At 47.1% G+C, this 13,080-nt stretch overlaps 1 protein-coding gene across 2 annotated transcripts in view; it reads right to left on the bottom strand.

The window, feature by feature from the left end:
• Positions 1-313: 313 nt before the first annotated feature.
• The window catches only part of dgkd (diacylglycerol kinase delta), a 71,715-nt gene continuing 58,948 nt past the window's right edge, over positions 314-13,080 (bottom strand). For both annotated transcript variants that reach the window (XM_079569275.1, XM_079569276.1), the window contains exons 24-31: positions 9,630-9,778; positions 9,444-9,555; positions 6,578-6,670; positions 5,623-5,742; positions 4,822-4,939; positions 3,721-3,851; positions 408-498; positions 314-332 (exon numbers count right to left, since the gene is read on the bottom strand). In XM_079569275.1, coding sequence (XP_079425401.1) covers positions 409-498; positions 3,721-3,851; positions 4,822-4,939; positions 5,623-5,742; positions 6,578-6,670; positions 9,444-9,555; positions 9,630-9,778 — 813 coding nt within the window. In that variant the 3' untranslated portion in view covers positions 314-332; position 408. The remainder of the gene's footprint in view (positions 333-407; positions 499-3,720; positions 3,852-4,821; positions 4,940-5,622; positions 5,743-6,577; positions 6,671-9,443; positions 9,556-9,629; positions 9,779-13,080) is intronic.

The raw sequence follows: 13,080 nt of genomic DNA, 5'->3' as shown, positions 1-13,080 counted from the left end.
ACAGAGGTGAAGGGGCGTGGTCACTGAGGTGAAGGGGCGTGGTCACTGAGGTCACAGATTCATGATTCTGAAGTAAATTCGGGAAAAAGAGTTTCTCGCTCAGTGGTTCTCAGTCCTGTGGCCTTCCCTGTGGCGGTCCCTCTGTGGTCCCTCTGAGGTCCCTCTGTGGTCCCTCTGAGGTCCCTCTGTGGTCCCTCTGTGGTCCCTCTGTGGTCCCTCTGCGCTGGAGGAGCTCGACCTGAGAGTGGAGTCAGTTGGAGGAGGAGGTGGTTGGTCCGGTTCGAAGGCACGGCTGGATCTGAGGTCAGAGGTCAGAGGAGGACGAGGTCAGGCTGTGGAGCAGAGAGGTCAGCGTGAGGGACAGGGAGAACCTGAAACAGAACCTGAGAACATGAGAAGATCCTGACCTCAGGCCTCGCTGGCGCTGCTGCTCCGGTGCAGCTCCCTGATGCCCTGGAGGATCCTCTTCATGTGGCCCACCTTAGTCACGCCCAAGTCCTGGACACACGAAAAAAAAAAGAAGTAAGTCTCAGCCCGTTCCTGTGCGGATTTTAACTTTAACTAAATAACCAGTTTACTCATTCCAGCCACTAGGGGGCAATTTGAATAAACAAAAAATTATTCCACAGGTGTCCAGCAGAGGGCACTTCCCTTTGACCTGACACGGTCGGCACGGCAACAAATAATGAAAAAAAATCATTAAAAAATTACAAAAGAGTGCCGAAAAAGTGACGAGAAAAATCACAAAAAAAATATTTAAAATGTGACGAAAAAATCATTAAAAATGTCAAAAAATTATGCAAAAAAATCACAAAAAAACTAAAAAAAAGTTAAAAAAAAATCACAAAAAAGTGAAAAAAAAAGTGACGAGAAAATTAAAAAAAAGACGAAAAAGTTACAAAAAAGTGAAGAGAAAAATAAAAAAAATGACAAAAAATGACCCAAAAAAATTGCAAAAATTTACAAAAAAAATCTATAAAAAGGTAAAAAAATTACGAAAAAATTATGCAAAAAATCACAAAAAAACTACAAAAAAGTGACGAGAAAAATCACAATAAATGAAAAAAAAAGTGCTAAGGGCACTGACATAAGAGATCAGAATATAGCCCCGTGGTAAATGAAGCTTAACCACAGACAGGCTTGTAAAGCACAATGCAAGTGTAAGAAGTTTTTACTTTGGTCACATTACATAATGAGCGTTGATTCATGTTATATCCATTTGGTGCCGAGTCCCAAAAAAAAAAAAAGAGTCAAGGTCAGAATTGATCTAGTAAACTCACAACTGGGAAACCAACACTCTAGCCATGACGCTACACAGGGACAGTAAATGCCAGCCGACCTGAAAGAATATCTTATGAAATGCCCCGCGCTCATGTGTTTTAAGCTTGGACAAGTGCAGCCCATGTAAAAGGAGAAAGCATTAGAAAAGTGTCAAGGCTGAGACGACCACACTATCACTGAGCTATGAGTCCATACAAACAAATGAGGGCAAGGATTCTCCAAATTCAAGGGCCGAAATTAGGTCCCAGCACCCCACTGGAGGAGAGGGGTTGATTCCCCGTTTTTATTGAGGGTGGAGCCATAGGCGGAGATTCATGTTCTTCCCAGTAAGTGCAGAGTCCAGAAGAAACTAAAGAAGAAAAAAAAGGGTCAAGGCTGGGATCGATCCAGCAACGTTACAGATGGGAACCCAGCACTCTGCCAATGAAGTGAACATCACAGCTGATTTTGGATTAATCTTATGAAAGACCACAGTTGTGTATTTGCAAAAAACAGGATTACAATTTTGGCAATAATATATTAAATCATTTTGTAATTAGAGTAAATTCTCAAGGCCGTCCAAAGATTTGTTGAGAGGCTGCTCCCTCGATATGTGAAGCAATATTGTCGTGCGACCCATATAGCACGAGGAACACACAGAGAGGCGGACAGGAAACAGCCGGACTGAACTTCCTGTGATTGTACAGTCCAGAAAAAGCTGAATTTGCAGCGAAAAACGTCCAAATTAAAACTTCTTTCGCTGACAGAGGGTTAGTGTAAGTCCGTACGAGTCTAAAACTGTGGCTTTTGTGAATAAAGAGGGAAGTTTGGAAATCTGACAGAGGCCAGCATGCTGCCAGGCAAAGAACTCTGGCCATTTTCACGGAGGATGGGCGGGCCACTTACAAGCCACTTACAAGCCACTTACAAGTCACTTACAAGCCACTTACAAGCCAATTTAAAGGCGTTTTTGGCGATAGCGGCTGCGTGTGCACAGCATTAGGTCCAGGTCTGGGAATGTGCACGCGCGCCGGATTGGGTCCGTTCCAATCCTGTCTGTGAAAGATATGAGGCTTTGAAATTTGCTGAAAATGGCAAATAGTTTGAAAAAAATGTAGTTGATGATTTTGAAAGCCACATGGGTTTGGGACATGTTGGCCAAAATTGGAGGCTTTCCATTGAAAACTCGGGGATCAGGGGCCAGAAGTTCAAGAGGTACGATTTTAAAGGTTTGAGGTTCGGGCCAAGATGGCCGACTTCCTGTAGCATTTAGGGCGGGGTCATAATATCATTTTTTACATGTCCTGACGTGGTCTATGTCCCTGGCCAATGTCACTTTTGTACCATGATTTTTTTTGTGACCGGCCTCTCATTGACTCAATGTAAACTGCCTGTTTGAGGGGGCGCCACTGAGCCAACTTTTATTTTTCCTTCTCGCGAACCCCACCCAAAATTAGAGCTCGCAAAGCACTACTTTCTGACCCCTGTTACTTGTATATCGGTTCACGTTTGCTACGTGAAATCTTGCGTTTTCGTCCCCCGTTAACGATATTACGAGACTTGATTACTTACAAACCACTACAGTGAAACAAATATGAGCCTGAATCAAGTGTTGATATAGTTGTGGGGACGACTGTGCAGGCGACTCATCTCTACTTCACAAAAAGGCATTTTGGTCTGAGTTATGCAATCCTATGTTATAACCAACCCGGCCCGGCCCCCCAGCACAGTCAGGAACTATAATGTGGCCCCCAGAGAAAAAAGTCTGAGGAACCCTGGCCTACAGGTACGTCGCTCAAACAGAGAATTGTCCTGAACATAATGAGGTGATAATGAGGTGATAATGAGGTGATAATGAGGTCAGAATGAGGTCAGAATGAGGTCATAATGAGGTGATAAAGAGGTCAGAATGAGGTCAGAATGAGGTCATAATGAGGTCAGAATGAGGTCATAATGAGGTGATAATGAGGTGATAATGAGGTCATAATGAGGTCATATTGGGGTCAGAATGAGGTCATAATGAGGTGATAATGAGGTCATATTGGGGTCATAATGAGGTCATAATGAGGTCATAATGAGGTCAGAATGAGGTCAGAATGAGGTCATAATGAGGTCAGAATGAGGTCATAATGAGGTCAGAATGAGGTCATAATGAGGTCATAATGAGGTCATAATGAGGTCAGAATGAGGTCAGAATGAGGTCAGAATGAGGTCATAATGAGGTCAGAATGAGGTCAGAATGAGGTCAGAATGAGGTCATAATGAGGTCAGAATGAGGTCATAATGAGGTCAGAATGAGGTCAGAATGAGGTCATAATGAGGTCAGAATGAGGTCAGAATGAGGTCATAATGAGGTCATAATGAGGTCATAATGAGGTCAGAATGAGGTCAGAATGAGGTCAGAATGAGGTCATAATGAGGTCAGAATGAGGTCAGAATGAGGTCAGAATGAGGTCATACCTTGAGGTCGCGGCGCTCCAGCGACAGTAGCTCCGCCCCCCTGACGTCGTGTCCACTGAAGATGTCCTTATACTCCGACAGACACAGCGCCTCCAGCCACGCCCCCACCTCCTCCGTCCCCCACAGGTGCACTGCAACAGGAAGTGATGTCACGGCGAGCGCTCATGCAACAGGAGGTGATGTCACGGCGAGCGCTCATACAACAGGAAGTGATGTCACGGCGAGCGCTCATATAACAGGAAGTGATGGGGTTACCTGGCTGAGACAGTGTTAGACTGTAGGGGCGGGGTTACCTGGCTGTAGGGGGCGGGGTTACCTGGCTGTAGGAGGCGGGGTTACCTGGCTGTAGGGGGCGGGGTTACCTGGCTGTAGGAGGCGGGGTTACCTGGCTGTAGGGGGCGGGGTTACCTGGCTGTAGGGGGCGGGGTTACCTGGCTGTAGGGGGCGGGGTTACCTGGCTGTAGGGGGCGGGGTTACCTGGCAGTAGGGGGCGGGGTTACCTGGCAGTAGGGGGCGGGGTTACCTGGCAGTAGGGGGCGGGGTTACCTGGCTGGGACAGTGTTAGACTGTAGGGGGCGGGGTTACCTGGCTGTAGGGGGCAGGGTTACCTGGCTGTAGGGGGCGGGGTTACCTGGCTGTAGGGGGCGGGGTTACCTGGCTGGGACAGTGTTAGGCTGTAGGGGGCGGGGTTACCTGGCTGAGACAGTGTTAGACTGTAGGGGGCGGGGTTACCTGGCTGTAGGGGGCGGGGTTACCTGGCTGTAGGGGGCGGGGTTACCTGGCTGTAGGGGGCGGGGTTACCTGGCTGTAGGGGGCGGGGTTACCTGGCTGTAGGGGGCGGGGTTACCTGGCAGTAGGGGGCGGGGTTACCTGGCTGTAGGGGGCGGGGTTAGCTGGCTGTAGGGGGCGGGGTTACCTGGCAGTAGGGGGCGGGGTTACCTGGCTGTAGGGGGCGGGGTTACCTGGCTGTAGGGGGTGAGGCTACCTGGCTGTAGGGGGCGGGGTTACCTGGCTGTAGGGGGCGGGGTTACCTGGCTGTAGGGGGCGGGGTTACCTGGCTGTAAGGGGGCGGGGTTACCTGGCTGTAGGGGGCGGGGTTACCTGGCTGGGAGAGGCTGGTGCTCGTCTCTCGGTTCTTGTTGTTCTTGTCCTTCTTGAACTTGGGCACGAGGCGGAACTTGGCGCCGCGGCCGCGTTTGGAGAAGTCCGACAGCGCCCCCTGGAGGACGGTACAGGGACAGCATCACAGGGAAGGTCATAAACGCAGACTGCATTTTGAAACGCCTCATTTGAAAGCTAAGACCTACAAAACTCAGCTAAATGGAGCCTCCTCCTCGAGTTGTCGTCACTTTTCTGTTGCTCTTTTTTTTTGTTGCTTTTTTAGGGGTTTTTCTTCCCACATTTCCGTCACTATTTTTTCACTTGTTATTTTTTGTAATTTTTTTTCGTAATTTATTTGTAACTTTTTCGTCATTGTTTTGTGATTTTTTCGGTCACATTTTTGTCATTTTTTCTTATTCACTTCTTTGACATTTTTTGGTGATTTTTTTTGGTCACTTTATTGTAACTTTGTCACTTTTTCGTCACATTTTTGTAATATTTTTGATTTTTTCTTGAAAATGTTTTTTTGGTAACTTTTTTGTGCTTTTTTGTAATTTTTTTCGTCAGTTTTTCATGATTTTTTTCCCAGTCTTTTTTGATATTTTTTTGTGATTTTTTGGTCACAATTTTTTTTTTTTTTGACATTTGTTTTTTTTTTTTTTTTTTGGCAAAAAAAACTTTTTAGTCACGTCTGCGATTTTTTCCTCATATTTTAGTAATTTCTTGTCACTTTATCGCCATTTTTTGTCACTCTTGTGATTTCTTCTCGTCTTTAGTCCGTGGTCTAAGCGTTTCTTTTACCTCTGAGTCCGAGGGGTCGATGACGGGGCAGAGCCAGGACACGTCCGAGAGCCTCCTCACCTGAGCCGAGAGCGAGACCAGAGCTGAGGAGAGCTGGTCCTGGTGGGACGCCTCCAGCTGCTGCACAGACGGGACAGACTTTAGACTTTAGACCTTTAGACCTTCAGACCTTCAGACCTTTAGACCTTTAGACCTTTAGACCTTTAGACCTTTAGACATTCAGACATTCAGACCTTCAGGCCTTTAGACCTTCAGACCTTCAGACCTTCAGACATTCAGACATTCAGACCTTCAGACCTTTAGACCTTTAGACCTTTAGACCTTCAGACCTTCAGACCTTCAGACCTTCAGACCTTCAGACCTTCAGACCTTCAGGCCTTTAGACCTTTAGACCTTTAGACCTTTAGACCTTCAGACCTTCAGACCTTCAGACCTTCAGACCTTCAGACCTTTAGACCTTTAGACCTTTAGACCTTTAGACCTTCAGACCTTTAGACCTTCAGACCTTCAGACCTTCAGACCTTTAGACCTTCAGACCTTCAGACCTTCAGACCTTTAGACCTTCAGACCTTTAGACCTTCAGACCTTCAGACCTTTAGACCTTCAGACCTTTAGACCTTCAGACCTTTAGACCTTCAGACCTTTAGACCTTCAGACCTTCAGACCTTCAGACCTTCAGACCTTTAGACCTTTAGACCTTCAGACCTTTAGACCTTTAGACCTTTAGGTCTATTGACCTTCAGACCTTCAGACCTTTAGACCTTTAGACCTTCAGACCTTTAGACCTTTAGACCTTTAGACCTTTAGACCTTCAGACCTTTAGACCTTTAGACCTTTAGACCTTTAGACCTTTAGACCTTCAGACCTTTAGACCTTCAGACCTTTAGACCTTCAGACCTTTAGACCTTCAGACCTTCAGGCCGGACTCGGGTTAAAGACTTTAAAGAGTTTTTACCAGGGACATGTTTCCCGACAGCAGCAGCTCCGTCTCACTGAGCAGAGCTTTGACGTTACCGACCATCTCCACCACCACAGAGCGCCTCAGAGCCTGGAAATACAGAGAGAGAGGGGTCAGTGAAGGCACCACAGAGCCTGGAATCACAGAGAGAGAGAGGGGTCAGTGAAGGCACCACAGAGCCTGGAATCACAGAGAGAGAGAGGGGTCAGTGAAGGCACCACAGAGCCTGGAATCACAGAGAGAGAGAGGGGTCAGTGAAGGCACCACAGAGCCTGGAATCACAGAGAGAGAGAGAGAGGGGTCAGTGAAGGCACCACAGAGCCTGGAATCACAGAGAGAGAGGGGTCAGTGAAGGCACCACAGAGCCTGGAATCACAGAGAGAGAGAGGGGTCAGTGAAGGCGCCTCAGAGCCTGGAATCACAGAGAGAGAGAGAGAGGGGTCAGTGAAGGCACCACAGAGCCTGGAATCACAGAGAGAGAGAGAGGTCAGTGAAGGCACCACAGAGCCTGGAATCACAGAGAGAGAGAGAGAGGTCAGTGAAGGCACCACAGAGCCTGGAATCACAGAGAGAGAGAGGGGTCAGTGAAGGCACCACAGAGCCTGGAATCACAGAGAGAGAGAGGGGTCAGTGAAGGCACCACAGAGCCTGGAAATACAGAGAGAGAGAGGGGTCAGTGAAGGCAGCACAGAGCCTGGAATCACAGAGAGAGAGAGAGGTCAGTGAAGGCGCCTCAGAGCCTGGAATTACAGAGAGAGAGAGGGGTCAGTGAAGGCACCACAGAGCCTGGAATCACAGAGAGAGAGGGGTCAGTGAAGGCACCTCAGAGCCTGGAATCACAGAGAGAGAGAGAGGTCAGTGAAGGCACCACAGAGCCTGGAATCACAGAGAGAGAGAGGGGTCAGTGAAGGCACCACAGAGCCTGGAATCACAGAGAGAGAGAGAGAGGGGTCAGTGAAGGCACCACAGAGCCTGGAATCACAGAGAGAGAGAGGGGTCAGTGAAGGCACCACAGAGCCTGGAAATACAGAGAGAGAGAGAGGTCAGTGAAGGCACCACAGAGCCTGGAATCACAGAGAGAGAGAGAGGTCAGTGAAGGCACCACAGAGCGCCTCAGAGCCTGGAAATACAGAGAGAGAGGGGGGTCAGTGAAGGCACCACAGAGCGCCTCAGAGCCTGGAAATACAGAGAGAGAGAGAGGTCAGTGAAGGCACCACAGAGCGCCTCAGAGCCTGGAAATACAGAGAGAGAGAGAGGTCAGTGAAGGCACCACAGAGCGCCTCAGAGCCTGGAATTACAGAGAGAGAGGGGTCAGTGAAGGCACCACAGAGCGCCTCAGAGCCTGGAAATACAGAGAGAGAGAGAGGTCAGTGAAGGCGCCTCAGAGCCTGGAAATACAGAGAGAGAGAGAGGTCAGTGAAGGCACCACAGAGCCTGGAATCACAGAGAGAGAGAGAGGTCAGTGAAGGCACCACAGAGCCTGGAATCACAGAGAGAGAGAGGGGTCAGTGAAGGCACCACAGAGCCTGGAATCACAGAGAGAGAGAGAGGGGTCAGTGAAGGCAGCACAGAGCCTGGAATCACAGAGAGAGAGGGGTCAGTGAAGGCACCACAGAGCGCCTCAGAGCCTGGAATCACAGAGAGAGAGAGGGGTCAGTGAAGGCAGCACAGAGCCTGGAATCACAGAGAGAGAGAGAGGTCAGTGAAGGCGCCTCAGAGCCTGGAATTACAGAGAGAGAGAGGGGTCAGTGAAGGCAGCACAGAGCCTGGAATCACAGAGAGAGAGAGAGGTCAGTGAAGGCGCCTCAGAGCCTGGAATTACAGAGAGAGAGAGGGGTCAGTGAAGGCAACACAGAGCCTGGAATCACAGAGAGAGAGAGGGGTCAGTGAAGGCAGCACAGAGCCTGGAATCACAGAGAGAGAGGGGTCAGTGAAGGCACCACAGAGCCTGGAATCACAGAGAGAGAGAGGGGTCAGTGAAGGCACCACAGAGCGCCTCAGAGCCTGGAATCACAGAGAGAGAGAGGGGTCAGTGAAGGCACCACAGAGCCTGGAATCACAGAGAGAGAGGGGTCAGTGAAGGCACCACAGAGCCTGGAATCACAGAGAGAGAGAGGGGGGTCAGTGAAGGCGCCTCAGAGCCTGGAATCACAGAGAGAGGTCAGTGAAGGCACCTCAGAGCCTGGAATCACAGAGAGAGAGGGGTCAGTGAAGGCAGCACAGAGCCTGGAATCACAGAGAGAGAGAGAGGTCAGTGAAGGCACCACAGAGCCTGGAATCACAGAGAGAGAGAGGGGTCAGTGAAGGCAGCACAGAGCCTGGAATCACAGAGAGAGAGAGGGGGGTCAGTGAAGGCGCCTCAGAGCCTGGAATCACAGAGAGAGGTCAGTGAAGGCACCTCAGAGCCTGGAATCACAGAGAGAGAGGGGTCAGTGAAGGCAGCACAGAGCCTGGAATCACAGAGAGAGAGAGAGGTCAGTGAAGGCACCACAGAGCCTGGAATCACAGAGAGAGAGGGGGGTCAGTGAAGGCACCTCAGAGCCTGGATGTTTATGAACCATCATTACTGAACTAATGCTGAGACAAAGTAAAGCTAGTGAATAAAACATTTGTGAACGAGAGTTTGAAGCAGCTGGACCTGATCTCAGCTACGACGTCAGCACTTTCCCTTCAAGGCCAAGCCACGGAGCTAAACCAGATCAGGACTGATGAGATGAGTGAGAAACGGAGCTAAAGTCGGTGATCCTGCCGCGGGAACCAGACCTTAGAGAGGTGAGGTGAGGTGGGTGAGGTTGAGGTGGGTGAGGTTGAGGTGGGTGAGGTTGAGGTGAGGGTGAGGTGGGTGGGTGAGGCTCAGACTCACCCCGGGGCTCCTGCAGTCGTTATAAACCACGTCCATGGCTTTAGACGAGGCGTTGACGGCGTGAGCCAACTCCTGCTCCATCCGACTGTGCAGCTGCGCCACCTCCCGGATACTGCACACACGTGTTAATAAGAACACGCGTGTTGATATGAACACGCACACACGTGTCACAGGGGGCGCTCTGACCTGTGGATCAGCGCTCCGGCCGTCTGTCCGAACTCGCTGATGAGCGACGCCTCGTCCTCAGAAAGAACCTCCGTCTGACCCAGAGTCTGAGGCCGCGGGAAATCACACCTCTGTTTGTCCTCCCAGGACTTCAGCGTGTTCTCGAAGGCCTGCAACACGCGTGTCAATATGAACACGCACACACACACGCGTGATAATATGAACACGCACCATCACACGCGTGTCAATCTGGAGCACGGACAGTCCCTGCTCTGAGGGTGTTTAGTCCTTACTTTGTCCCTGGTCTGAGGGTGTTTAGTCCTTACTTTGTCCCTGGTCTGAGGGTGTTTAGTCCTTACTTTGTCCCTGCTCTGAGGGTGTTTAGTCCTTACTTTGTCCCTGGTCTGAGGTGTTTAGTCCTTACTTTGTCCCTGGTCTGAGGGTGTTTAGTCCTTACTTTGTCTCTGGTCTGAGGGTGTTTAGTCCTTACTTTGTCCCTGGTCTGAGAGGTTTAGTCCTTACTTTGTCCCTGGTCTGAGGGTGTTTAGTCCTTACTTTGTCCCTGGTCTGAGGGTGTTTAGTCCTTACTTTGTCCCTGGTCTGAGGGTGTTTAGTTCTTACTTTGTCCCTGGTCTGAGGGTGTTTAGTCCTTACTTTGTCCCTGGTCTGAGGGTGTTTAGTCCTTACTTTGTCTCTGGTCTGAGGGTGTTTAGTCCTTACTTTGTCCCTGGTCTGAGGGTGTTTAGTCCTTACTTTGTCTCTGGTCTGAGGGTGTTTAGTCCTTACTTTGTCCTTGGTCTGAGGGTGTTTAGTCCTTACTTTGTCTCTGGTCTGAGGGTGTTTAGTCCTTACTTTGTCCCTGGTCTGAGGGTGTTTAGTCCTTACTTTGTCCCTGGTCTGAGGGTGTTTAGTCCTTACTTTGTCCCTGGTCTGAGGGTGTTTAGTCCTTACTTTGTCCCTGGTCTGAGGGTGTTTAGTCCTTACTTTGTCTCTGGTCTGAGGGTGTTTAGTCCTTACTTTGTCCCTGGTCTGAGGGTGTTTAGTCCTTACTTTGTGCCTGGTCTGAGGGTGTTTAGTCCTTACTTTGTCTCTGGTCTGAGGGTGTTTAGTCCTTACTTTGTCTCTGGTCTGAGGGTGTTTAGTCCTTACTTTGTCCTTGGTCTGAGGGTGTTTAGTCCTTACTTTGTCCTTGGTCTGAGGGTGTTTAGTCCTTACTTTGTCCCTGGTCTGAGGGGTGTTTAGTCCTTACTTTGTCTCTGGTCTGAGGGTGTTTAGTCCTTACTTTGTCCCTGGTCTGAGGGTGTTTAGTCCTTACTTTGTCCCTGGTCTGAGGGTGTTTAGTCCTTACTTTGTGCCTGGTCTGAGGGTGTTTAGTCCTTACTTTGTCTCTGGTCTGAGGGTGTTTAGTCCTTACTTTGTCCCTGGTCTGAGGGTGTTTAGTCCTTACTTTGTCTCTGGTCTGAGGGTGTTTAGTCCTTACTTTGTCCCTGGTCTGAGGGTGTTTAGTCCTTACTTTGTCCCTGGTCTGAGGGTGTTTAGTCCTTACTTTGTCTCTGGTCTGAGGGTGTTTAGTCCTTACTTTGTCCCTGGTCTGAGGGGTGTTTAGTCCTTACTTTGTCTCTGGTCTGAGGGTGTTTAGTCCTTACTTTGTCTCTGGTCTGAGGGTGTTTAGTCCTTACTTGATGGATTTTTGTCTTTTTTTTAATGGATTTTTGTCATTTTTTTGATGGATTTTTGTCATTTTTTTGATGGATTTTTGTCATTTTTTTGATGGATTTTTGTCATTTTTTTGATGGATTTTTTTTTTTGTACAATGGATTTTTTTAATGGATTTTTGTCTTTTTTTGATGGATTTTTGTCTTTTTTTTTGATGGATTTTTGTCTTTTTTGATGGATTTTTGTCTTTTTTTGATGGATTTTTGTCTTTTTTTTAATGGATTTTTGTCTTTTTTTTGATGGATTTTTGTCTTTTTTTTGATGGATTTTTGTCTTTTTTTGATGGATTTTTGTCTTTTTTTTAATGGATTTTTGTCTTTTTTTTAATGGATTTTTGTCTTTTTTTGCTGGATTTTTGTCTTTTTTTGATGGATTTTTGTCTTTTTTTTAATGGATTTTTGTCTTTTTTTTAATGGATTTTTGTCATTTTTTTGATGGATTTTTGTCTTTTTTTTTGATGGATTTTTGTCTTTTTTGATGGATTTTTGTCTTTTTTTGATGGATTTTTGTCTTTTTTTTAATGGATTTTTGTCTTTTTTTTTGATGGATTTTTGTCTTTTTTTTGCTGGATTTTTGTCTTTTTTTGATGGATTTTTGTCTTTTTTTGATGGATTTTTGTCTTTTTTTTAATGGATTTTTGTCTTTTTTTTTGATGGATTTTTGTCTTTTTTTTGCTGGATTTTTGTCTTTTTTTGATGGATTTTTGTCTTTTTTTTGATGGATTTTTGTCTTTTTTTTAATGGATTTTTGTCTTTTTTTTGCTGGATTTTTGTCTTTTTTTGATGGATTTTTGTCATTTTTTTGATGGATTTTTGTCTTTTTTTTGATGGATTTTTGTCATTTTTTTGATGGATTTTTGTCATTTTTTTGATGGATTTTTGTCATTTTTTTGATGGATTTTTTTTTTTTTTTGATGGATTTTTGTCTTTTTTTTGATGGATTTTTGTCACTTTTTTTGCTGGATTTTTGTCACTTTTTTTGATGGATTTTTTTAAAGGCAACAAATAAGTGTTTAGTCCTTACTTTGTCCCTGGTCTGAGGGGTGTTTAGTCCTTACTTTGTCCCTGGTCTGAGGGTGTTTAGTCCTTACTTTGTCTCTGGTCTGAGGGTGTTTAGTCCTTACTTTGTCCCTGGTCTGAGGGTGTTTAGTCCTTACTTTGTCCCTGGTCTGAGGGTGTTTAGTCCTTACTTTGTCTCTGGTCTGAGGGTGTTTAGTCCTTACTTTGTCTCTGGTCTGAGGGTGTTTAGTCCTTACTTTGTCCCTGGTCTGAGGGTGTTTAGTCCTTACTTTGTCCCTGGTCTGAGAGTGTTTAGTCCTTACTTTGTCCCTGGTCTGAGAGTGTTTAGTCCTTACTTTGTCTCTGGTCTGAGGGTGTTTAGTCCTTACTTTGTCCCTGGTCTGAGGGTGTTTAGTCCTTACTTTGTCCCTGGTCTGAGAGTGTTTAGTCCTTACTTTGTCCCTGGTCTGAGGGTGTTTAGTCCTTACTTTGTCTCTGGTCTGAGGGTGTTTAGTCCTTACTTTGTCCCTGGTCTGAGGTGTTTAGTCCTTACTTTGTCCCTGGTCTGAGGGTGTTTAGTCCTTACTTTGTCTCTGGTCTGAGGGTGTTTAGTCCTTACTTTGTCTCTGGTCTGAGGGTGTTTAGTCCTTACTTTGTCCCTGGTCTGAGGGTGTTTAGTCCTTACTTTGTCCCTGGTCTGAGAGTGTTTAGTCCTTACTTTGTCCCTGGTCTGAGGGTGTTTAGTCCTTACTTTGTCT

This window comes from Gobius niger (genome assembly GCF_951799975.1).
Source record: "Gobius niger genome assembly, chromosome: 1".
Lineage (NCBI taxonomy): Eukaryota > Metazoa > Chordata > Actinopteri > Gobiiformes > Gobiidae > Gobius > Gobius niger.
Note: the sequence above shows the minus strand (reverse complement) of the source record. Positions and strands in the feature narration are given on the sequence as shown.